Source organism: Ceratotherium simum, chromosome 4 (genome assembly GCF_057802395.1).
Source record: "Ceratotherium simum simum isolate JZ-2026a chromosome 4, ASM5780239v1, whole genome shotgun sequence".
NCBI classification, from domain to species: Eukaryota; Metazoa; Chordata; class Mammalia; order Perissodactyla; family Rhinocerotidae; genus Ceratotherium; species Ceratotherium simum.
In genome coordinates this window covers 72,136,189-72,163,628 of record NC_141903.1, presented here as the reverse complement: position 1 = coordinate 72,163,628, position 27,440 = coordinate 72,136,189, and the positions used below count along the sequence as shown (strand labels likewise).

General features: G+C 38.7%; 1 protein-coding gene across 1 annotated transcript in view; it reads left to right on the top strand.

Moving 5' to 3' along the window:
- LNPEP (leucyl and cystinyl aminopeptidase) overlaps positions 1-17,265 on the top strand; it is a 93,731-nt gene extending 76,466 nt beyond the window's left edge. Inside the window, exons 14-18 of the mRNA XM_004420347.3 lie at positions 3,583-3,767; positions 5,470-5,631; positions 7,461-7,601; positions 8,282-8,363; positions 8,984-17,265. Coding sequence (XP_004420404.1) covers positions 3,583-3,767; positions 5,470-5,631; positions 7,461-7,601; positions 8,282-8,363; positions 8,984-9,115 — 702 coding nt within the window. The 3' untranslated portion in view covers positions 9,116-17,265. The remainder of the gene's footprint in view (positions 1-3,582; positions 3,768-5,469; positions 5,632-7,460; positions 7,602-8,281; positions 8,364-8,983) is intronic.
- Positions 17,266-27,440: the final 10,175 nt, after the last annotated feature.

The following is a 27,440-nucleotide window of genomic DNA, read 5'->3' as shown; positions in this document are numbered from 1 at the left end:
CGCTAAACTCAATTCAAGAAGTTAGACCTTTTGAATATTTTCCTACTGTGACACTTAAGTAACTCTGCATCCTCATCCCAGATGATGATTTCCAGTTTGCTGGGCAGGTATGTGTTTAAGAACATACTTCAGGGTGGGGTCCAGCAGGACCGATGGTTAGAGGGCAGGGGCAGGAGGCTTAGTACGAATTTGTGAGACCGCAGCCCTTTCCCTGCTGTAGATCTTCATATACTTGATTGTTAGTTCAAAGTCAGGTTAGCTCTGGTTCATCAAGAGGGAGAAATTGTCTCTTTAAAATTCTTATTCTAGGGGCCGGCCCGGTGGCACAAGCTGTGGCAGCCCGGGGTTCGCAGGTTCGCATCCTGGGCGCACACTGCTTGTCACGCCATGCTGTGGCAGCGTCCCATATAAAGTAGAGGAAAATGGACACAGAAGTTAGCTCAGGGCCAATCTTCCTTGGCAAAAAAGAGGAGGATCAACATCGGATGTTAGCTCAGGGCTGATCTCCTGCACCAAGAAAAAAAAATTCTTATTCTAATCTTAGGGCATGCTGGTAGCATCAAAACTCTCAAAATATGAAATCTGACACACTGCAGTCAGATATTGGAATGACAGATATTTCTGAGTCCTTGGATCCAATCTTCAAATAGTATATGTGATTAAGACTGGTGTCTAATTAATTTTTTATGTCATTGTCAGCAGAGCATTGTGTGCATTTATTGGTCATTTTGTTATGTAGGCTGCACATACCTACATACATACTTTTATATCACATTTTGTGGTGTGTGCTGTAGTCCTGTGGTGGGTAGGGTCTGGAGGCGCATTTGAATTCTGTCAGATTGTTCACATCTGATGTTAGCATCTGATCCCAGCCATATTCCTGTTTCATCACTTCTAAGTCTGTCATTCTTTTATATCTGAAGGGTTGGTGGGATAAACCTTTTGTAATAAAAGCTGGCACTTCACTTTTAAGAAGCTCTGTTGATCCAAGAAAGAACTCCCTGGGCATCTCAGTGTAAAATTAAAGCAGTAAATCAAAATGTAATACGTACATAAGTGCCAGAATCTTTCCCTGTCTGTTTTATTTTTTAAATCATTTTGTGTTATTATTGTTGCATTTTATTGCATATCCAATGTTTGTAGCTTGTATAACCCATCAATTTATTCTCTCTCCCCACTTGTCCTTTGCACTTTATGAAATCAGAGGATTGGATTCTATTGTTTAATGAATTTAAATTTCAAAAAATTAATTTAGAACCGTGAAAAACAGGTTTAATTTTATTTCTAAAAGGGAAAGGTAATTTGAAACGCTTGCTATGGTTTATTAATATTAAAAACATAACCTGGATTACTTATAAAAATATTTTATAACCAGCAGGAATTTTCTAAAAACAGAGTTTTTTTTTCAATAAAATCTTTTGCTCTATTATGTTATCATTTGAAATACATTTAAAATCAACTGCTTGGGGAATTCCTCTTGACTGTATGGTGCAGGGAAAAACTAGTAAAATTGTACCCCATAATTCCGATGGAGTGACCACTCTGGAATTAGCCTCGGCATCTTCAGTGTCAGGTTTTCCTTGCTTCCAGTATTTTAAAGTGCCATTTTTTTCCACTGGCTTCTTTATGTTTTAGTAAACTCTCAAGGAGCATTGCCATTTTGCTCCACTGAGATTTTTTTAATAGTATTTCAAACATAACTCTTTTTCTCTCATTTTTCCTTTGTTTCTATTTGACTCTTTTAAATTTCTTGTATTCTTCATTCATTTGGGATGGTGCTATCATGATGCTGTTGAGAAGGAAGGTCAGGCCAGTGGAAGGCAGCATGCCCCAATGCAGTCATGTGTATCCAGTAGGGTCTGCTGCATTGCTCTTAGGTTCCTTGCATTATCAGTCAGCGTGGCATTTTTCCACTTCCTGTCCTCCTGATGACTCGCAAGCTTTGTTGCTCACACATTCCACAAGGTGTCTGTTCTCTATTTCACTGCTTTTGAAGCAGACAAAAGCGAGTTGACATATTATTACAAACTTTGAGTCCTCCTTGCACAGATTCTTTTTTCCATTCGTATAGTCAGCTCCGTGAGAGACTTATTCAGAGAAGCTCTGCTGAGAAAATGGCCTCAGCAGTTGACAACTCTCCAACTAGGATTCATTTTAGGTACTGAGAGTGGCACTCTGGAAGAGTATAATGCTCTCTGAAGTACCTGAGTTAATTTTCTGAGGTTGAGTTTTTTGCGTGTGGTCATCTGTGGTACTTGACGACTTGAGATGAGACATGACAATGGTGATGGTGTTCAGGAAGTCCCAGTGGGAAGAAATCCCCCTGTGCTGAGAACCCTGTGGGTGGGGCATGCCTGTAAATTTTTTCATTTTGATTCTCCTTATTGATAGCCACGAAAGTTTTCTAAAAGATACCTATAAGCATTTTTATATTGGAATTCTTGTTCCTTTTAGTGGCATTCATACATGCATATTTCATATGATGATTTTTTTAAATCCCACGTGGCCTCATGCCTCCCCATGCACCATAGCTTGCAATATGACAGTACTTCCATATCCTATGAACAGCTTCTATGCTTTTGTTGTGGGGAGAGATGAAAGAAAAATAAGAGATTTGTTGGTTTCTTAATATCGTTAAGTATACATTTAAGAATGACTTCTCATTCAGAAGTAACTATAGGAATGGACTGAATAGTAGATGATATTACTGAATAACTGTTAACTTTCTTAAGATGATAAGCTATTATGGTTATGTAGGAAAATGTCCTTATTTCTGGGAGTTGCATGCTAAATATTTATAAATGAAATATGATATCTGTGACTTACTTTCATGTGGCTCAGCTAAAACCAGAAAAACAAATGTCTGTATGTGTGTTATACACACATAGAAATAAAGCAAATGTAAGAGTGTTAAAAACCTGTGAATCTAGCGTATGAGTGTTCATGGTACTATTCTTGTAGCTTTTCTGTAGGTTCGAAAAATTTTTAAATGAGAATTTGAGGGATAGAAAAAATAACTATAAACAACTATTCTTCCCTGTAGGTTTCATTGGTTTGCTAATTTGATTAGATTAATTTGTTGTAGCATCAAACTAGTTGATATTTTAAATATTCCCTTAATATTGGATTCAGAAACATTTAAACATCTACCCATTAGTAAAGAAGTATATTTTTCTCTCATTGCTTTATGGATTTATGGATCCTAAAGTCCTGAGATCAGGAAGTTCCATCTTCCTTCTAGCAATGGTTGTAGGTGATACTTTTTGGCAGGAAAATAACTTCTAGCTGAGTACACACAGAAGAAAGGTTTCCTAGTGCACAGAAGTCATTAATTCTTTTTGTGTTCTGTCATTAAAAGTCCCCCTTGGCTATAGCAGCCCTATGTATATAGCCATTGTTATTGAATGGTTTCATCCCAGCTGTATGTGAGTTTCATGTGTCAGTTGATATTTAATGAGGAATATCTATGCCCCTCTTTTTTTTCTCCTTTGGTAAATTTTGGGAAAAAGAGATCTAGTTGTCCTGATTTTTCTGGTTTTCCTAATTATTATTATTCCATTATAATCCATCTTATCTCTCTAGACCAGGGTATTTAAATTGCTTCAAAGCCAAATCCAACAGCAAACGTGGACTGATGAGGGCACCCCATCTCTTCGAGAGCTTCGGTCAGTCTTGCTAGAATTTGCTTGCACCCACAGCCTAGAGAACTGCAGCACTACTGCCATGAAACTATTTGACGATTGGGTGGCATCCAATGGAACTCAAAGGTGACATGTGCTTCTACTCAAATGAACTCTCTTCCTCTTTACCATACTGAAACCAGGATCTTCTCATCCTGGGCCATAAATGTTATAAAACTGAGTGTTAATGTAGGTGAACTCTGTTTACCTGTGTTCTCAAACAAGACTGTTATTTTAAAATTGTAGCATAATACGTATAACATAAAATTTACTATCTTAATTTTTGAATGTACAATTCAGTAGTGTAAGTATATTCAAATTGTTGTACAGTGAATCTCCAGAACTTTTTTATCTTGCAAAACTGAAACTCTACCCAAACAACAACTCCCCATTTTCCTTCCCCCCAATCCCTGGCAACCACCATTCTACTTTCTGTTTTATGAGTTTTACTGCTCTAAATACCTCGTATAAGTGAAATCATACAATATTTGTCCTTTTGTGACTAGCTTATTTCACTTAACATAGTGTCCTTGAGGTGCATCCATGTTGTAGCATGTGTCAGAATTTCCTTCCTTTTTAAGGCAGAATAATCCATTGTATGTATATACCACATTCATCCACTGGTAGATATTTGGATTGCTTCCACCTTTGGCTCTTATGAATAACACTGCTATGGACATGGGTGTACAAATATCTCTTAGAGACTCTACTTTCACTTCTTTCAGATGTATACCCTGAAGTGGAATTGCTAGATCATATGATAGTTCTATTTTTAATTTTTTGAGGAACTGCCATACTGCTTTCAGTGGCTGCTCCAGTTTAATTCCCACCAACAGTGCACCAGGGTCCCAGTTTCTCCACATCCTCACCAACACTTGTTATTTTCTGGATTTTTTTTTTTTAATTTTATTTATTTTATTTTTTTCCCCCAAAGCCCCAGTAGATAGTTGTATGTCACAGCTGCACATCCTTCTAGTTGCTGTATGTGGGACGCGGCCTCAGCATGGCCGGACAAGCGGTGCATCGGTGCGCGCCCAGGATCCAAACCTGGGCCGCCAGCAGTGGAGCGCGTGCACTTAACCGCTAAGCCACGGGTCCTGCCCTATTTTCTGGATTTTTGATGGGAGCCATCCTAATGGGTGTGAGGTGTCAAACAAGTCTTTTAATTTAGGAATAAAGCAGAGCCGGTGGAGTTGGCAGTTAGTAGACATGTTTTTGATGATGATTGGTTCTCTCCAGGTTCCTTACTGAGTGTTATAGAAAAAGGTTCAAGCGTCAGATGAAGAGTTGGGGTGGTGGATTTGGATAACCTGTTGAGGTCCTTTCCAGCTCTGAAATCTTAATAAAGGCACAAAACTGTGCCTCTTCCCCTCTTCCCCCCCACCGCCCCGCCCCAACATTTGCTGCTATATGTCTATCCTGGAACTTATCACACTGTGTTATAATGTGTACATTTATTGTTCTGTACTTTGTGATCGCCTGTGAGTTCCTAGGGGGCAGAGACTGTCTCACTCCTCTTCCCTCCCCAGCATCCAGCCAGTTGCCTGCCTAGTTCTTTATGGGTGCTTAGTGAATAATTATTGTACTAAATTGAATAGATATTCTTTAGAGTCATACCACTAGGAAAGTGGCAGCCACTGAATTAAAAATTTTCTTGATTATTAGTTATACAGTAAAAACTCTTCTAATTATTACTTCCTTTGACCCCAAAAACACCACCACTAGTCAATTCCTTGCCTTTGTATTTAGGATTTTCTGTTGTTCTCATGTTTGACCACCTCTCTTACAGCCTACCTACTGATGTCATGACTACTGTGTTCAAAGTTGGAGCAAAAACTGAACGAGGCTGGTTATTCCTCTTAAGCAAGTACATCTCTATAGGCTCTGAAGCAGAGAAAAATAAAATACTTGAAGCTCTTGCCAGCTCAGAGGATGTACGGAAACTTTACTGGTATGAAACTACCCAAGGAATATGATATATAGAAACCAAAAGCATAAAAGCATTGTGCTCCTAGGGTGGGAAGCTCATTTTCTCTGGGATCTTTCTTTCCCTTCCTTTACTCCCAGGCCAGACCTGACTTGAACTGTGCGGCGAGGAGCCCGCAGGTGCTGGGCTTCATCTCAGGGACTGGACCTGTTCAAATAGGAAGAAAGTGCTCTGCTCAAAAGAGGTTGAGAGATGCCAAGAATCACCACCAGCTTCTACTTTCTTCTTAAAAACTCCTTCATCCCCTTGGCACATTGTCTTTAATTCCACAGTCAGTGCTTCATTCGTTTTGGTCAAAGCATTGCTCTGTCTAAGCTGTCATAGGTGTCATTTTGAAAATGCAGACGCTTCAGAAAAAGGTAACATGTAAAAGCTTACAGGTTGTGCCTTCATTTGAATTTGTCAGACTTTTCCTTCTTAATATTCAGCTTATGAAGGCCTGGAAATGGGAGTTTCACATGGGGAAAGAAGGGCAGTAAGTAGGGCCTCCTGACAGGAAGAACACTCAGTGGTGGGGAAGAGGGGCTGTAAGTAGCCAAGAGAACTATGAAAGTATCTTGAACGTCAACACCGGGAAGGGGAGAGGGAAGCACTTGGGTCTCATTGCTTCTCTTGTATCATTTTGCTCAGATAAGTCCTAATAGTGTCCCAGAGATGTCCTTAGCACTTGCCCAGACCCACTTTCCAAAGAATACACTGTAAATAGGCATTTTCTTTAAAGTAGTAGCCAGCCTCTGACTCAAGCAAATAGAGAAAAGTTTTTGTTTTTAAATTAGTAGTAATTTATTTTAAACTAGTAATACACTAATAAATTCCCATTATAAAGTATTTTAACAGCACCTAGGAAAATGGAATAAAATGTGAAAGTATCTCACATATGATCCGTTCTTACTCTCTCTCCTAAGTGTCAGTCCTGGTCTGTATATTTATATACATAAACATAGGTTTATACTACACCCAATGTTTTGTGATGTTCTTTTTAGTGAATGATCAGTCTTTGAGATTTGCTGTGTCAGTTCATAAAGCCTACTTCATTTGTTTTTATGGCTGCATGGTATTCCATAGTATGGCTCTATCATTATTTAACCCATCACATCTTGATGGACGTTTGGGTTTTTCACCTGTTAAAAATACTGCTGCATTCTTTTTAGGGTTTGTGTTTTCTCACTATAAGCAGATATTATAGCATAGTAGATGAGACCTGCTTATGTTCGAATGCCAGGCTTTAGTATTTGTTAGCTGTGAAACTGGGCGATTACATAACCTCAGTTTCTTAAGCTATAAAATGAGGATAGGTAATAATTATTTCAAGCATTGTTATGTCAAGAATTTAGAACATTATCTAGTACATGTGAAGTATCAATAAATGTTAACTGTTAATATTAAGAGTATATTCAAAAATGTATCTTCATTTGCACATCATTCAAACAGCCCAGTTTTTTAAGAGAGATAATATACCTGCCTACTCAAATCAAATAAGGTTTTTAACAGAAAAAAACACCAGTCTTCAGAATTATAATAAATTCTACCAGAATTTATTTCCTAAATGTACTTACTCCATCAAGAACTATTCATGATTATGTGACAGTATATGTATGTTCCTTTCTCATTAGTGAGCTCTTCCTTCATGTAAAAAAATGACGTTTTCAATCTATTGATTAATCTTAGACTAATGCAAAACTTGTATCCCTTGAATTGCTATAGAGATTTAATTAAGAGACCAATACTAATTTAAGTTCAATCATCTCATCATGAATAACTATTTTGGAAGCTAAATATGCTTTGCTCTTCAGGTTAATGAAAACTAGCCTCAATGGAGATATCATCCGAACACAAAAGCTGTCATTTGTCATTAGAACAGTGGGCCGACGTTTTCCTGGACACTTACTGGTGTGGGATTTTGTCAAAGAGAACTGGAATAAGCTTGTACAGAAGTAAGTTTCTCAGAGGATTAGTAGCTTTTAGTATTCTCAGGCTCTGCATTTGAAAAAAGTTCCCAATGTTGTATTGGTGGTTTACAGGAGTTACAATTTGCTGTAGGAGGAAAAGTGCTTCAGTGATAGTTTAACTGAAACACCCAGAAATTTTTACTTCAGTAAACATGATTCCATAACGTGAGTCATTTAACAGTGGTGTTCCATTTGAGTACTGATCAAGCCAGCCATGCCTGACACCAGCTCACTGAGCTCAGCATGGCCACGGACTGTTTCAAAATAGCTGCGTAGTTTTGCATGTTCAAAAATACCTCGTCATTGCGAAGGGATTGGTTAAGAACCCACTCCTAGCTAGATAGCACATCTAGATTTCTTTCTTTTAAAGCAATAATGACATTTCTGGGTGTATAGGATGTGATTTTTGAGTAGATTAAATGGATTAGTAATTTATTGGCATATCCCTAACTCCTGCCTTTTTCTGCCCACCTTTCCTTCTCACGGGCAGTACGTGTGTAGGACTGCTCTTGATTGACTGAGAGGCAGTTCCCAGGAGCACGACTCTACTCTGCCTTTGGCATGTGTAGCTTACAGTAAAGCATTTCCTTTGCAGTCAGGAACTTTGCTTACCAGCAGCTGCCACATTTTTTTGTCTTTTTGTGCTTGTGTTTGTGTTTCTTCAGGTTCCATCTGGGGTCCTATACCATGCAAAGTATTGTTGCCGGGTCAACTCACCTGTTTTCAACAAAGGCACACTTGTCTGAGGTTGGTTGTATAAAATGTGCTAGTAGGGAGACTGGGTAACCCTTTCCCCTCAGACTGCTCAGTTTAAGTCAGCTGGTGGCTTCTCCTGCCAGTTCCTATACCTTCTCTCTGTCTGCCTTCATCAATACTAAGATTCTGCATTGAGATTACTTCTAAAGGATGGATATATAGCAATGAGGAAAAATTCTGGTGAGGATTCCATTCTCAACAATATTACCTTGTCTTCCTGACACAAATAATTTTTTTAAATTAAGACCAGCATATGCCAGGTTTCTTTTTAAGTGGTAATAAAATCGTTTTGTAGATTTCCATTCAAAGGGCAAAATTGGGCACCAAACCTAACTTTAGACTCTGATTCATTATTTTTTTCTATTTTAAATTTGAAAAATTCATCCTCGTGGGAGTAAGGGGAATTCATTCTTAAAATTACTTCAGATTTTACTATACTTGATCAGGGACTCGATGTAAATACCTCGAATATTAAAGTACTTGTTTCTGCTTCTTTCAAGACATCAGCACAGCCATCACTGACTTAAAGCTCATTTGAAAAGGATATTCAGAGTTACCTGAGATTTACTGTTCTGTTCTTCTTTTGAAATACTTCTGTGTGCAACTTACAGGTCCGGGCATTCTTTGAAAATCAGTCAGAGGCAACCTTTCGGCTGCGCTGTGTCCAGGAGGCTTTGGAGGTCATTCAGTTGAATATCCAGTGGATGGAGAAGAACCTTAAAACTCTGACGCAGTGGCTGTAGCACACACCCCGCACGTCCTCTTGTCGCCCATTCAGAGAGCTTGTGGACTTGGGCTCTGCTGCTTTTGCAAAAGCCCAGGTGAAGCCAGGATCGCTGCCGAGTTGCTTGCACTCTCAGGAGTTCTAGTTAGCTCAGGGCCCGCCTGTGTGTTTCATCTGTCCTGTCTGAAACGTCTTTGGGCAGTATGTAATTATTTATTACAAAATTATCTTCACCTATATGCCAACCATCTACAAAAACAATGAGTAATTTTTCTACTTTGAAGATACTCAAATGGGGAAAAAATCTGTTTTGGGATTCTATTCTATTTGTCAGTATCTGGAAAGTACTGACAATGTGAAACAAGAAAAGATCTCCCATAGGAGCCACCAACTGTGCAGGCTGCTGGTTTGTCAGCCATTTGTTGCTTCTTGTTGATAGATGTTATATGAATGTGGTACAAAGTTAGCTTCAAAATGTATGGTGATGAGGTCGATGAAGCACGCAGCGGTAGAGAACTGATCTCAGGTGTGCAGATCTACTTTGGGGGTTTTGATTAATCCTTTATTTTCTGCAAAAGTTTAAATAAGATCTTCAACTGTTATATTGTTTTCTGCTGAATAGCCAGGTGCTACAGAATTTTTAAATTTTTGTTGTATTAAAAAGCTAAATAGCAAGGCCAAAAGATTACATTTTCCAAATATTTAACATTTTCTTTTTCATCTGTTAGGAAAACATTTCAATCTGAGTTAGCTTTAATTATCTTATTCATGAATTACAATATTCTCCAAATGAGTACACCTTTATCACTCCCTACCCTAGATACACCTTATGTTATAAATAAGTTTTTTTTACATTTATGGCAAGCATTTTGTTAAGACTGGTGTGTTTTATCATGACTATCACTATTGCTAAGCATACAGTTTGTTTAAGTTGCCTTTTGGCATGATAGATCATGGACACTTTCTCTCTGAATCATACCCATGGGTGGATTTTCGTTTTATATGATAGAGTAGCATATTAGAAGCATATTTTAGAATAGGGCCTTTGAGAAATTCACCCTTTTTGTTTGAAGTTCACCATAGTACCTTAAAGAAATAAAGGGAATGTGGGATAGGAGTAACTTGATTCAGGTTTAATATGGTGGGCTTTGAATTTTTTCTACTATCAAAAACAGTACTTTTCTTTAGTTAAAAAATTATAGTTTTCTTTTATCATGGCCAAACTAACAGATTAAAAGGAATGGCCAAGGCAAGAAAGAAAGTAAAATGAGGGAAGATATCCAAAACTGTATGGCATTTTTACTCCTTCTGAAGGAGAAATACTGTACTTGAACTTTTTGAGCTATGCAGACTTATACCTAGATTGTTGTGTTTCTTTGATTGTTAGGAGAAAAGCTTTCTTCCTAATAATTCTTGAGTACTTTATATTTTGTTTGAAAACATCTTTTATGTACATAAAAAGGGTAGTTACCCATTTGCAAGCACTTATAACACTCCATAGAATCAGGCAATGGGAAAGGTCACCTTTTTGTATTCAGTAGGTGTAAAGTGAGAATATGTGGGATTGTGTACAAAATTATATTTTATTTTATGAAAATATTTTTATATAACAAAATTTAAAAGGGTGGTAAGCTAAAAGATAGCCTTCTTTGTTACTAGTGTGTTTTCCCCCAATTTAGTCTTTTCTAAACAACGTTTCTCTGTTTTAGAGCAGAAAATATTATATCCTGAGAATCACAGAATCATCTAAAGATGTCTTATTGAAACTGGGGAGATTATAGGTCTTTATTCCTCTTGTGCTTCAGTAAATGAATGATTATTTAGTTGATATTGAAAGTTAGTGTGTTTTTATATTTTTAGAGTGGGAACAAATACTAAACTTTTGAAGGGTTTTTTGTTGCTGGTTTTTTACCATGTTATATTACTAAATTCCACTTTGATACAGAGTTTAAATTTTGCTACTTCTCAAAATTAGTTAAGATTCTTCACTTTTACCTGCCCATATTTACATTGCTCCTGTGATGTATGTCGACTCTGTATACGGCAAATCTTGTCTCAAATCACATCATTTTTTCCTGTGAGTGTGTATGTGGAGGGTGGAGTGGGGGATGTTGTTATAAGTAAAACCTTTCCAAAACATGGGCTACAAAAAAGGTAGCTCGTTATCCATTGCTATCTGTGTACTCAAAAGCCGTTCATTCCCCTGGTACCCTACTATTTGCAGCTTTATTTATAGGCTTCACCTCAAGTATTTGTAGTTTTAGTAGGCGTTACCTCAAATTTTCCCACAGAATTCCATAATTTGCAATGTTACGCTAACCCATCTACATGGGACTTCTAAAAGCTAACCCAGGACAGGACTATATGATTAAATAATAACTAGAACATGTGTATAATAAGTATAATTGCAGCTTTTGAAGTTTTTCTCCCCAAAACTTGATTGTAGCCACTGTATTTGTGAGAACTCACATAGATTGAAGCATAGCAGTCACAGTATGCTTTTTTATATAAGCACATAGATCCACGACACAATTAGGTACTTATGTGACACGCATTATATTCACTGCAGAGACTGTCTTCTTGAATGTAGTTTAAAAGGCACGTCACACTAGATTACTAGGAAAGATGGGATTGGAAATCGGGAATTGTAGAGGAAAAGCTTGTGCTTTGGAGGTCAGGAAAGCTATGAAAGTAGAAACCTAAGGAGTCCAGTTTGTTCTGTTAATATCTAGTGATTAGCTTCATTAAACTGCAAGTAGTGTCAGCTTCCACCATAAGCTTGGGCCTTCCTCCATCTTGTTGTATCTAAGTCTCTCTAAGTGAAATTGTGTGGTTTGCCATTTCGGTGTTCATGAACTTTCTTACTATCGCAGGTTCTACTTACTCTTTATCCTTTGCCATTCATGTTTTCATGTTATTGTACTCTAGCCACTGTAGGAACAAAGGAGCTATCAGAAGAGTCCTGGGTACGCAGAGGGTGTCAGCTGCCTCAGCCTCACTGGGTACAGAGCAGAAACCTTTCTGAGTATTGGAAAGTAGGAAATGAAAGTCGAGTGCTGAGTTGGTTGGATTACTGATAGCCTGTTATTGAGTTGGATTTTAAGAGTCTACTCAGACTAAAGCACCGGGAACAATAGTCTGCAGTCAGCTTGCTGAACCTTCACATAATCCCCATGCTTTTCATGGGGCTGCAGGGAAGGTGCATGTGTCTCAGGAGAGGTGTCATCACCAAGGACAGCAGTTCCTGAGCTGAGTTTGCAAAACTGGACCTGAATTTCATAGGTATGATGTAGCTCTTCTTCCATCCTTTGCCTTTGTTGTTTTTGTTTTTATTGGAATTAACTCTCTTTTTAAAGAGCTTCCTCCTCACCACCCCGCCCACACACACCCCTCTGTTTGTACTTTTCAAAACTAAGGTATATATTTTTGCTGTTTTTTGCATTCTTTTACTTTATATTTCATTCTCTGCATTGGCAACTAAGTACCAAATGAAAAGCGGAGGTCCGAACGTATAACTCTCCTCTCTCCCTTTCCCTCATTGCCTGCATGGGCAGTAGCTCATACAGTTGTTGATTGATTTCTTTGTGTGACTTTTTGGGGCTGTATACTTAAAAAATGTACAGATATGTTTTTATATTTTCATTTTGTCTATTTTTTCCTGATTAAAACAGAAATATTTTCCTATGAAAATCTCATTTGCCCTTCCCATATTGCCTGTGTGGGCAACAGCTACAGAGTAGTTATTTGATTTCCTTTTTTGGAAGGAGATGGTGATATTGGGAGGAGAGGGGAGTATGTTCTTTTAAAAATGTATACAAATGTGTTTGCTGCTATTTTGTGGTTGGCGTTTCATTTTGTACTTCCCTCATCCTTCTCGTGGGTATGTAGATATCTAATGAACCATGGAGGTCCCATTACCCTTCTCTTCATTGCCTGTGTGGACATGAACTAATGGAGGAGTTGTAGTTGCTGTTGTTTTGATCTAGTCTTGAAGGCAGAGGGTTGTATATCGTTCTTGAAAGTGTATATAAATGTTATGCTACTTTTTTATATTTCATTTTATACATGCTTCTTTGTGTGGATGGATGCATAGGTACTTAATGAAAATTGAAGTTCAGAGTATGACAGATCTCCTCTTTTCCCTTTTCCTTATTGCCTCTTTGGGCAATAGCTAGTAGAGTAGTTTGTTTTGTTTTGTGGGGTGGGAGAGAGTGGGGTATGTACTCAATGTATATAAATAAATTTTCTACTACTTTGTATTACTAATTCATTTCGTGCTCTGTCCTTCTCATAGGACGTGGAAGTACCTAATGAATGAGACGTGGAGGTCCGGATGTATGACAATCTCCTCTTGTCCCCTTCCCTTATTGCCTCTGTGGGCAATGGCTAGTAGAGTAGTTGATTAGTTTCAGGGGCTCTTTTGTGGGTATTGGGTAAATACTTTTTAAGTGTATATACATGTTTTTACTTCCTTATTATAGTATTTAGTTGGATACCCAGTCCTTCACTTGGACATGTAGGTTCCTAATGAACCATGGAGTTCTGGGTATACAGCAGTCTCCTCTTCTCCTTTTCCCTTTTTATCTATGTAGGCAATAATTTTAAAGTAGTTTGGGTTTTTCAAAGTTTTGGGGGGTAGGATATATACTTTTGGAAACTGTATATATGATGTTTATTACTACATTGTGTTATTCCATTTTGTACCCCGTCCCGAGCTTGGACGTGTAGGTACCTAACGAGACGTGGAGGTCCGGATGTATGAACATCTCCTCTTTTCCCCTTTCCATGTTGCCTCTGTGGGCAATAGTTTGAGAGTAGTCTAGATTATTTTCTACTCTACCACTGCCTCCCCTGGGAAGGTGGGGATATGTACTTTATAAAATGTATATAAATGTTTTTGTTCCTTTTATCTGTTACTTCATTTTGTACCTAGACCTTTCCATTTCATTAGGTACCTGATGAAAATTAAGGTACATTCTATGAAAAAAATCTCCTCTTCTCCCTTCCCTTATTGCCTGTCTGGGCAATGGCTGGTAGCGTAGTTGTTTAGAGATTTTTTTTTTGGCAGGCTGGTGGGGGACTTCTGGGTTTGCATTTTTTAAAATGTATATAAATGTTTACTGCTTTTTTTGTTCTTTCACTCCAAACCCAATTTTTTGTTTGGACTTGCAGATATCCACTGTAATGCAGAAGCCTATGTCCAGAGGTGTCATCAGTCTTTTCTTCCTTTCCCTGTAGCCTGTGTATGTGGGCAGTACTATGAGAGTGCTATAGGGCTTGGTTTTTTGTTTTTTGTTTTTGAGATTTTTAATGGGGAATGGGCTTGACAAGACATGTAATTTTTTAAATTTATATAAATGTTTTTGCCTCTTTTTGGTGTTCACTTCATTTTGAATCTAGTCCTTTGCATGGCTATTTAGGTACTTAGGTATTCAGGTAATGAAAGTTGAGATTGAGTCTATGAAAAATCCCCCCTACTCCCCTTTCCTTATTGCCTGGTGGGCAATAGTAGAAGAGTAGATGTTTAGGGTTTTTTTTGAGGGGTGGGGGTGGGGGGAGATTTGGGTGTATATATATGTATATTTTGTTTTTTTTAATGTAGATAAATGTTTGCTACATTTTGTGTATTATTTCACTTAGTACCCAGTCCTTTTCTGGGACTTGTAGGTGCATAATGAAACATGGAGGTCCAGATGTATGATAAATCTCCACTGCTCCCCTTCCCTCACTGCCTGCGTGGGCAATAGTTTTATAATCTGGGGTTTTTTGGGGGGGTGAATTATTTGGGTGGGTAGTGGTTAGGGGAAAAGGACAGGGTATAAACTTTTAAAAAAATGTATATAAATGTTTTCATGTTACTGATTTTGTACCTAGTCCTTTGCGTGGATGTATAGGTAACGAATGAAAATCGAGGATGAGTGTGTGACAGGTCTCCCCTTCTCCCCTCCCCTTGTTGCCTGTGTAGGCAACAGCGAGTAGAATAGTTGTGTGTTGTTTACTTACTTGTTTGTTTTGAAGGGATTTGTATCTTTGGCAAGGGAATATTCTTAATACCTATAAATATGTTTTTATTTCTTTGTTATTTCCTTTTGTGTTTAGTCCTTTGTGTGGCTATGTAGGGACCTAATGAAACTTGAGTTTCATAAGTTGACAGATCACTTCTTCCTTTCCTACCTATTTCCTCATTTAGCAGTAGCTAGTATAGTTGTTGTTTTGTGGTTATTTTGTTTTATTTTCTAGGATATATGCCTTTAAAGATGTAAAAATATATACGCACATATATAATTTCCTTCTTTTTTTTTCCATTATTTTTCTTTAATACTTAGTCCTTTGCAGGGCTCTGAATGTATCTAATAAAAATAAAGTCCCACCAAATCCGTGCCATCTGACTTGAAGGTGTGGCATTGTGGTGGTGTAACTAATGGCAACAGACGTAGCAAATAAGTTGGGAGAAGACACTGGATATGGTTGAGTTGTGAAAGCTAATCAGATCCAGCATTTCTTATGTTGATTCAAACTGAATGAAATGGTAAGAAGGGCCCTGTTCTTTGGAAATCCCAGAAAAGTAAGAGGACAATACTAAGTAAAACTGTGTTTAAAGTTCATTGCTGATTAATCTTTCAGTAGCTGGACAGCCAGACAAGTGCTGCCTAGAACCCAGTTGAAGACCCTTGAGAGTAGCTTCTTTTTTGAGGCCTAGATTTCTGCTTCACCTACAGAAGTCTGTTGCAATTCCATCAATAGCATATCCTTGTGTACTCAGTAGAAATTATTTTGATTTTTGGAATGAACCTTTGGAGTTATTGCCATGGTTCTAGTGAAGGACAACATGGGCCTAGAAACTAACCCAAAAAGAATTTGGGAGACAAGCCTTTTTTATCTTTCAACACTCACATATGGTAGGGCAAGCTGGCCCTTTCCTACCCAGGGCTCCTCTGTGTGGCTGCGTGTCTCTCCTCAGTTCTCCATTAGCTGGACCATTCCTGTTCTTTTTCCTTTTTGTCTTCAGTCCCTGCATTGTTAGATATTGTCTTCAAGTGCACTCAAAACTGTAAGCCAGTGTTGCCTCATTAGCTGTATTTTTTGCATGCATTTCATGTATCCAGACCTGTATGTTCGCTTTCAGCATTTTTAAATCATATTTCACATCGACTCTTCATCCACCACATGGTAACTGTTATGACTTCATGTCTGTCTGTATCAAAGAAAATGCGTGTGTAAAATCCATCCCTCCTTCCCTCCATTCCTTCCTTTGAGCTTCTGAGCATTATTTGTTTGTTCTGCAGTTTATAATGAATATAATGCTGAAGATTTGCTGTATTATTATTATTATTTTATTTTATGTGTTAGAAACATTGAGTGATAGGACTCCTAGAAAATTTGCAAAGAGATGTTATTTACCATATCAAACTCTCAGGTTCTAGTGTTGAAAAATTAGCCTATACTTTACTGCTACTTATTCCTGCTGCTGTAGAGAAAACAAAAGTTTATTCATGACACATTTAACTTTGATCGTAAATAAAAGAAGAGGAAGCACCTTTTTGGAGTTAGTCATGGTAGTCATTAGTGATATTTCTGAACAGTTCTTCATTTGAAGTACTTCAAAGGAAGTAAAGGTCATGGCTTAGCTGAACAAAACGCTCCAGAAGTTGAACAGTATAAACCATCAGTACAATGATACACTCGTGTGTGTGTGTATATAAAATGAGAATTACAGCATAATTGGAGCATTTGCATTAATCAGCAAACTCACTTCGAGACAAAGCTCAGTCTTACAGCTTTCTTGATTAAAGCCAACTGTTCCATGTTGCTGTGAAGAATACTCTCTTTCAAACACTTTGGAAAGTAGTTACTTGGGTACTGTAAGGGTATTACGTTTTTGTATTTAAACACCTATAGAGATCTCCAATTCCTTGAATCTGAGCTTATGGGTGGAATTCTAAATTTGTATCATAATCTGTCTTTTGTGGAAGATTTTGAAAATAGTATGTGTATATATAATATTATATATGCAAGTTGTGTTGTGTCACTTGTAAAGGGAAAAGGCTTATTTTTCTTTATACTTTAATTTGTTTTGCGTATGACCAGCACTGACTGAAAGGCATGTGTAACTGCAAACACTGTTGCTTTTTTTTTTGTGAAATGAAAATAAAAGTATTTAAATATAAATATTGTGTGGACTATTTGGATGAAAAAAATTACATATATAAAGTGGTATACCATCTCAGATTACAGGCTCTACCAGGACAGCAGCCATATTCATTGTCTTCCATAACTTGTTTCCTACCTCGTTGGACCCCAGGATCCTCACTGCATGTAACTCCTGGTTTCTCAGTCTCACACTGTTGACACTGGGGGCTGTCCTGTGTGTTGTGTGGTGATTAGTGTTAATGCAAATAGCAACTAGATGCCAGTAGCAACTCCCTCACCCCCAGTGTTGACAACCAAACTGTCTCTAGACATTGCCAAATGTCCCCTGGGGTGGAGGTGGGCATTAAAACTTTCAGCAGATGCATGCAGCAGTAGGCTCAGTAACAGTTACATGAACTCCATCTAGGGCAATTATGTGCTTTTTAGACTGAAGTGATTCTTGTAAACACTCATGTCACCTGAGTAGCCAATTGACACAGTAATAATTCGGTATCTAAATCAGTATGAGACGTAACTTCTATGCCAATGAAACCAAGGAACACTCCTTATCTTAATTTGAAGGTGAAAGGACATTGGATGTTATCAGGGAACACCTCTTACCTTGGTTCACATATAATTGGAATGTGAGTGCACAGCTTTTTTTGAGGGACACTGCCACAGTTAACATTCCTGGTCAGGTCTACAAAAGGAGCTTCTTCTATCCTCATGAGTAGTCTTGAGGGAGAATTGAGAATTTCTTAGGCTTCCAGCTGTGGAAACTAGAACCAGTGTTCTTTTATAGTAGTTATTAGGGCTTAAAGTTGGGCATTTTAGGGTAAATACAGTGCCTCTTAATCCCCTACTCAAAACCCTGTTTCTGGGGACACAAAACAGCCTTGAAGCCATACTCTTAAAATCTCTTATGGTGATCATTAATGATATATTGGGGAAATGCTCCTAGGGATTGTTTTGATCAAAAGCTTCTGGTTAAATTTTTGATACCTTTTTATTCATGGAAATCTTCAGTAAATAATTGAACTAAAACTCATAAATAAACCCATTATAAAACCCATTATAAATGTAGAAGAGAAAACTTTGATTCCAGTGGACTTTTTGGATGGAGAGTAATAAACCATTTTCTATCTTTCAAAATCGTTTTTAGAATTCATGGCACAGAAGAATTTGATTTGGTTATATTTTCTTTTTGTTTTACTTCTTCAAGTCTTACCATAAAGCCCTTCCCCCGAGTGCATTCACAAAAGCATCCAGTGCTTACTAAAACTTGTGTGCGCGTTGAACCATTGACTTACATGCTATACAGGGGTGTTATTACCAGAGAGCAAAAACATACTTCTAAATTATTGTTACAGCCCACCCTCTAGATCCAATCATTGCTAATATGTTTCCAAGGCTTTGTGCTCATTCTTCGTTTTTATTATTTTTCTTCATGGATGGATGTCCAGTCAACTGGCCAAAGTCCAGTTGAGGATTAATGCTTTTCGGGGACCCCTGTGATTTCTGTTGATGACCGAGCTGAATTATAATCAGGATTTGCTTACATATATAGTAACTTTCGTTCTTGCTTTCCCACTCATTTTTATAAAGGAAGAACATAATATAATAACATAATAAAATAACCTAATAGAGTTGTCAAAGTCAGCAATGCTGCCAAAGCTGAACTGTGGATGAGCAGGCAGCACCAGGAGCAATCATCTGAAAGGAAGTCAGGGGAAATACAAGAGGCCGAATCAGCTTAGGAAAGGCTATTTAGGGGAGTCAGTGTGCTGCGTGTTCAAGTGTCATCTGTACACAAGCCACATGTGGGAAATTGGCAGCCCTTTTGTTGGAAGTTTTCTGATGCTGTCGCTCTTCTCCTCTGAGGATAGAGCTGACGAGATCCCTGAGGGCTTCATCAGGTTGCACATTGGCTGCCCTGTGGGCTTAGTGGCTGTTTACATCTTCATTTTCTTTGCCTCCCAGGCTTTTGTAATTTTTAATTTGAGAAAAATTTTTGGAATATTACTATTATCACATGTTTTGAAAGGTGATGATTTCTAGAAATTTAAAGTACTTGAAAGGCTGTGGAACTTAGACTGACATCAGTTAGGACTGGAACTGATTCCTGGTTCAATTATTTTCCACTTGTTACTTATTTCCTATTAGCCTCATTTTTCTCCATTAATAAAATAAGAATACTACCTACCTTGCGTGGTCATTGGCATGACATACAAAACCTGTAAAGTGCCTAGCACAGTGCCTGGGACAGTCAATATTGACTGCTATTGTTAAAACTGCCGGCTGCTGTCTGAAGTATATGGATGTTAATGCCCTCCACTTACAGATGGAAATGAGTTTTTTAAATTGAGTAATGTTATATAACTTAGCAGTTAGGAAATTAGAGAAACAATTACAGTCTAATCCTCTTTTTATAAATTTAACCCTTAAATTTGCAAAGATGTCATTTGTTTGAGAGGCATTGTAGTACATTTAAAAAAGCATGAAGTTATATAGGTTTCACAACTGAAATAATATCCTGTCACTGAATTTCGTTAATTATAAATAAGTACAAAATAAAATCCTGACTGTTGGCAAATCTGCAATGGGGATAATAATATCTACTTTTCAGTAATAACATGAGGCACGGATATATGGGAAAGCAGACCTAGTGCTTCATAGGTGCTCAATAAATATTCCTTTCCTTTCCTTTCTCTCAATTTATTTGCCTTAATAATGCAAAAGAATCAAGCATGCCCACGTCTCAATTCTAGCTAGACAACGTTGTACACGACTAGGGCATGACACAGAGAAACTGGCCAAATGTTTTAGGATTTCTGTTAGTGCTAGAAGGAACATTCCATATGACCTAGTCTAACTCCCTCATTTTACAGATAAAGGGCACCAGAGGTTATGCCTTAGCTAAGACTCCCATAATATAACATTACATGTTAAATTTGTATATGTGTTTGTAGCATTAGAAAGAGTTTGTATGTATCACCTTTGAGACAAATGATGTGCAATTGCCTGTGGGTTACTGTTTCCTTGGATTAGAGTATTAGAATTTACTATTGATAGTGGTGTTTCATTATTTTAATGTGGAATGTGGAGCTAGATTAAACTATCCTAGTATTTTAACTTTTAAACCTGATGTTGTGAACTATCCATATATCATGATCTCAAAAGAGTAGCCCTTTTTTGTATGTTTAAACTGAGTTGCATTGAAGTAACCTCTCGGGTGGAAGGTACTAATGTCAGGGAGGTTCAGATAGACTTCTGTCACCCACAAAGGGAAATCAGGGAGGAGGGGGCCTGCTTAACAGTGGTGAGGTGCCAAGTGCCATAATGGTTGATGGCCTGGATGGAAGCAACACAAATATTAGCCTCACCAACTACAGGTAGAAGGTGCAAGTGAACCATTTTCCTAAAGTAGTTTGAAGTCAGCCTGAGGCAGGCCTCCCGTCTGCAGGTGGGCCATAGAATCCTAGACCGTGGCTGGACTGCTGTCCTTTCCTACTTTTCAACAGACCTCCTTCTGTTGTCAGAAGGACAGGAACTTCTGAAAGTTTACAGTCATGGGAAAAGAGACAACATTAAAACAAAGAATTTTAGGGCTGGCCCAGTGGCATAGTAGTTAGGTTGACACATTGCTTCGGCAGCCCAGGGTTCACAGGTTCGGATCCTGGGTGTGGACCTACGCACTGCTCCACGAGCCATGCTGTGGCAGTGTCCCACATATAAAGTAGAGGAAGATGGACACAGATATTAGCTCAGGGCCAATCTTTCTCAGCAAAAAGAGGAGGATTGGCAACAGATGTTAGCTCAGGGCTAATCTTCCTCACCAAACAAACAAACAAATAAATAAATAAATAAAAAGAATTTTAAAATCATCTATTTCAAGTACTTTGCCTTCTTTTGAGGGAGACATAACCAGGATGTCAGTTGGCCCTCCTCTGCCCTGTGTCCATGCCTACAGTCTCTTTTCTGCCTTGAGCAAACCTGGGCTCAGAACCCAGCACCTCCTCCCACAAAACCCACGACAGCCAAAGCATTACTGAGCTATGTAGGTTCCCCCAAGATTCCGTAGGGGACAGTCTGAGAAGGAAGTTACTCTCACGTGCCACAACAAACAGCTTCATCCTCACTTGATATTTCACTTCTCCAGAGCCTCTCCTTTACCTTGCCGTTTCTGGGGGATCTTTTCACCTACCTTCTTTATTGAAAGTGCACACACACAGGCCTTGCTGACTGCTCACTCCTGCTCCTAGACATCCCCCTGAACTTGAAATGTCTCTCTCCTCTGTGGCATTGTGCCTCAGCACCTACACCCAGATGCACACAGCCGAGGACAGCGGGAGCTCAGTGAGACTAATGGCCTGTAGTTAGAAGCTGGCCCCACGATTTAGAGGAACTGTGGCCTTTCACTATACTCCTTGGAGTCTCACCACTTACTCCAAGCAGCTTATCAACTATTTATTTCAAACAAACACATTGTTCTCGTAAAAAGAAAGTTGACCTCTTTAGATTGGCAACTGATTTCTTCCTAACTATGTTTTTCTAGGCTAATATGAAAATTGGCTTGTAATATCTGAGCACGTTCTGACGTTGGGTGAGAGAAAGCAGCCATAAATTGAACTGGTAGAAGAAGGAAGCCAGGCCATACTTTAAAAGTGTCTTTCGTGGGTCATTCATTCAATAAATATTTGTAATCATCTACTATGCACCAGGGCCTGTGTTAGGTGGGTACATGAGGCTTGACTCTGTAATGTGAGCAGCTGGCTCCAGCTGGGAGAATGCCACCTGGGTTTTATAAACACTGCCTGCGTGGTGGGTGGTAGATAGTTGAGGGCATTCGGGTTCATGAGGAACAGAAACGAAGGATGTCGCAGTGGGAGGTTTGAAGCCATGAGGCTGGTGTTGCTGCAGCCACTTCAATAACAGCAACTGCCCTGAGTGGAGCGGGTTGGGCGACACTCATTCCCCAGCCAGAGTTCTCCCTCTGCTCACTTGGGTGTGCAGTGCAATGTGAGAAGTGGAGGCCTCTCGCCAGATGCTGCTTAAGTGCCCACATTTAATGCCTTGTGTCCCTGATTGGGAACCAGAGGGGCTTTTGATCTGCGCTCAGTAACCACACAGGTATTCATTCCTAGGGGTGTTCCACGTGAATGATAAGAGGGGGGAAGTTAATTGCCTGTTTTGGTTTCACTCCAGGTTTCCCCTAAATTCTAATTAGCAATAAATGAGCTTGGCTCACCTCAACCTGGTTGTAAGAGTGCTTTCTTGTCTGAGTTTCTTGGTGTGGCTAAGTGAGAATAAGGAGAGTGTTTCAAGATAGACTTATAAAGCAGGGAGCCTTGACTTACACCTCAGTTCAATAAAAGGTGGAGGGGCTGTAGCGCCTGTAGTTGAAAACCCATAGGCAAAGTCCTTAAGCATGATCAATTAAATGTGCTGCACAGGAAATGCACTGTTTGCTTGGCTTCTAGATGACAGGCACCCACCTCAGTTATTTCAATTACTGCCCTCTAGCCTCAGTAATCAGAGCAGGAGTTCTGATCCTTGACCTTTCCAAGGTCTTCACCTTAAATTAAAAGCAGTCTTCAGAAGTCTTTTAGAATGTGCTTGGGATGCAACTTCAGCAGGAATGAGAGTGGGAGAAGAACTCTGGTGGCTTCTGTCCTTGCCCAGTGCTCACAAGGAGTGACCAAGAACAGCTGGGAAGACTTGTCTGCCCTGAGATGGCTTAGAGTCCACACAGCCCTCATGGAAGGAACCCCAGACTCACACAAAGATTAGGGGAAATTCGGATGAAATTGAAGGAATCCTGGGAAACGTGCTCCTTGTGAGAAGACATTAAAGAAAACTAGTTTCAGGTAGAGTGGCCAAAAATTGAAGTATTTCCTTCTGCATCTTGAAAGAGATGTTTAGCTAGCTCTAAAGGATATCCTGCACCTTCCTGTAAAGAGGCTGGGTAGAACTGTGGTCTCGTTTAGGCAGTCCAGAGATCTCTGATGACCAGGAGGGGAGTTGAGCTGTTGTGAGCAAGACTGGCTCCAGCAGGAGCTCTGGAAGCCAGAATCCCCTCCAGGAAGAGGCAGTGCATGGGCTTGGTTGGAGGCCACCTCATCCCAAGGGTGGAAAAGTGCTGCCAGGTCCCTGCAGGCAAGGAATCTTCCCTAGGATCTGTGGGACAAGGGTCTTCATAGGGTAGGCAAGAAGAGTGCTCTTTCTCAAAGGTGTTCCTTGGCTGCCTTGCAGGTGGTTGTCGTGAGTTAGCCTATACTGTGGTTGAGAGCCTGTTCAACCTATACTGAGTGTCGGTTTGCCATGAAATGTGGTTCCAAGTGACATCCCCCTGACTATACAGAAGAGGACTGCAGCTTGGGCTCCTCAGCCTACAGCTACTCTAGGAAAATATCCTCTTTCACTCCTCATGAGGCCAGCTCTACAAATAATTGGCAAAAAAAACAAAACATAGAAGGTGCATTCAGACCAGACTATCTAATAAGACTGGTGGGTATTTGAGGATATTGGGCACTGGACTTCTGTGGGAGAAGGCAGTCTAGCAAACATTCCCTGTGGGATTTTTGCAGCTCCAGTCTCCACAAGTATTTGTTGAAGGTGATGATATTTTCAGATAGATGTTTCATGACTTAGAATACCAAACTTATTGATGCTCCATACACACTAATAGTCCAATTTTGTAGATCCTCCTGAGAAAGCAAGAAGCATCCCTCGGACAGTGGAGCCTCCCTCTTGCTTCATGCAGGCCAGCCAGTGGCTGGGGATGGGGTGGAGAGAAGCAGGTGGATCAAGGCTTCTAACATCTCAAGTGTATGTGGTTACTCATTTCCTCAAATCTTTGTATATCACTCTTATCCCCTTGCCTACTATTGATAAGAATTTCTGGCCCTAGCAAAATAGTAGAGGCAGATGACATCACAAGAAAAGAAAACTACGAACCAATATCCTTTAAAACATAGATGCAAAAATCTTCAACTAAATACTTGCAAACTGAATCCAGCAACATATCTAAAGGATTATACATCATGACCAAGTGGGATTTATCCCAGGAATGCAAGGTTGATTTAACATCCCAAAATCAATTAATGTAACACATCATATCATTAACACATATAGAATAGAAAACAAAAACAACATGATAATCTCACCAGATGCAGAAAAAACATTTAACAAAAACCCACACACTTTGATGATAAAACACACAACAAACTAGGAATAGAAGAGAACTTTCTCAACCTGATAAAGAGCATCTAAGAAAAACCCATAGCTAATGTCACACTTAATGGTGAAAGACTGAGCTGTTTTATCCTATGATCTGGAGCAAGACAAAGATGTCCACTCTCACTACCTCCATGTAACATTGTACTGGAGATTCTAACCAGGGCAATTTGGCAAAAAAATAATAATAAAAGGCATCCAGATTAGAAAGGAATTAGTAAAACTGTCTCTACTTGCAGATGACATGATTTTACGCATAGAAAACCCTAAAGCATATTAAAAAATAAAACCTATTAGAGCTAATAAATGAGTTTAACAAGGTTGAAAAAGACAAGATCAATATGCAAAAGTCAGTTGTGTTTATAAACACTAACAATGAACAATCCAAAAAGGAAATTAAGACATCAATTCCATATACAATAGCATCAAAAAAATTAAAACACTTAGGAATAAATTTAACCAAAGAAGTTCTACTTGTACACTGAAAACTGTAAAACATTGCTGAAAAAAATAAAGATGACCTTAATAAATTGAAAGACATCCCATGTTCATGGACAGGAAGACTTAATATAGATAAGATGCCAGTATGCCCCAAATTGATCTAGAGATTCAACACAATTTCTACCAGAATCCCAGCTGGCTTCTTAATAGAAATTGATAAGCTGATCCTAAAATTCCCTGGAAAATCAAGGAAGCAAGAATAGCTAAAACAATCTTGAAAGGAGAATAAAGTTGGAGGACTCATGCTACACAATTTCAAAACCTACTACAAAGCCACAATAGTCAAGACAATGTGGTACAGGCATAAGGAAAAACATAAAAATAAATGGAATGGAATTGTGAGTTCAGAAGTAAACCCATACATTTGTGGTCAATTGATTTTTGACAACGGTGCCAAGAGAATTCAATGGGGAAAAAATGGTCTTCAACAAATGGTGCTGGGACAACTGGATATCCACATGCAAAAGAAGGAATTTAGACCACTACCTCACACCATATACAAAAATTAATAATCAAAATGGATCAAAGGCCTAAAGGTAAGACCTAAAACTATTAAACTCTTAGAAGAAACGTGGATATAAGTCTTTATAATTTTGGATTAGGCAATGGTTTTTTAAGATATGACACCAAAAGTATAAGCAACAAATGTAAAAATAGGTAAATTTGAGTTCATCAGAATTAAAAACTTGTGTGTATTAAAGGACGCCATCAAGAAAATGAAGGGACACACCACAGAATGGGACAAAATATTTTCAAATCATATATCTGATAAGAGTCTAGTATCAAGAATATATAAAGAACTCATACAACTCAACAATAAAAAGACAAATAAACCTATTTTAAAAGTGGGCAAAAGATCTAAATAGACATTTCTCCAAAGAAGACATACAAATAGTCAATAAGCACATGAAAAGATACTCAACATCATTAGTCATTAGGAAATGCAAATTAAAACAATGAGATACCACTTCACACTCATTAGGATAGTTATAATAAAAAAAATTGAAAATAATGAGTGTTGATGAGGATATGGAGACATTAGAACCCTCTTACATTGGCTGGTGGGAATGTGAAATGTGGAGATGAGCTTGACAGTTCCTCCAAGGGTTAAACATACAGTTACCATAGGACCCAGCAATGTCCCTCTCAGGCACCCAAAAATTCAAAACATGTTCATACAAAAACTTGCAGATGAATACATGAATGTTCATAAAGCATTATTCATAATAACTAAAAAGTAGAAATAACTTAAAAGTCCATTAACTAATGCATGGATTAAAAAAAAAAGGTGACATATCCGTACAATAGAGTAGTATTCAGCTGTAAAAGGGAATGAAGTATGGATACATGCTACAACATGGATGTACCTTAAAAACACTATGCTAAGTGAAAGAAAGGAGAGGAGTGGTCTCATCAAGAAAACATAACAATCTCACCATTCTCCTCATTCCTTCACCGTTCTGATCCTGGATGCACAATGCATGCTAAGAACCTCTGAATGATGTGCTAGGTCATTTCTGTGAACTACAAATGCCCAACATTGCCTCAACACCCCTTTCTCAGAGAACTTCGTAAATAGGATTGTGGATGAGTTATGTGCCTGCATATTCCTTTCACTCTAAATCTCAGTCAAGGTTGATTGGACCAGGGATGAACACCTGGTGCAGGGGAAACACATCACAATTTGGGCAGATCCAATCACGTTCTCTATCCTTTACAACAGTGGATCTTGGAGGGACTCAATCTATTAATTCAAAGGGGCTTCAGGGCTGGATTTATGAAGCTGATTTCTAGGTTGCCCTCTGAGGCAATGGTAGGGTGACCAACCCATCCCAGTTTGTTTGAGACTTTCCTGGTTTTAGCATTGAAAATCATGTGGCATGGGAACCCCCTCAGTCCCAGGCAAACTGGGTGGTTGGTCACCCTAGAATGACACCACTGTGGAGCAGATACATATGTCCATGCAGAAATAGACAAGGGAAGCAGACACATGTGAGCAGAGATGTAAGATTATGGAGCCAAACCTAGAGTCAGTGAGAGTAGCTACCTTGATTCCTGATGATTTTCTGGTTCATTCTTCTACCTATACATCCATTTATTAGACCAAAGCTTATTGAGCATTCACCTTGTTTCAGGCAATTTAGTAGGGACAGGGATGGCCTCGAGGCCTGAGTATACTTCCCGCTCTTGAATTTTCCAAGACACCTGAAACAATAAATCCAATTTTTTCCATTGGATTTCCAATAAATCCCATTTCATGTTCAATGGTCTCTATTCCTTGCAACTAAACCATCCTTAAAACAAGGATGACATAACAGACAAAATAACAGACAATATAATTGTCTGTAAAATGATGGTAGGAACAGAGAAGAGGGCAAGAAGAGGGTGTTTCAGCTTAAAAATTCCACAGCTCTTTGAATCAGTGCATAAAGGACTCTCCTGTTTATGGTATATATCAACATGTGTCCTCCTATGGG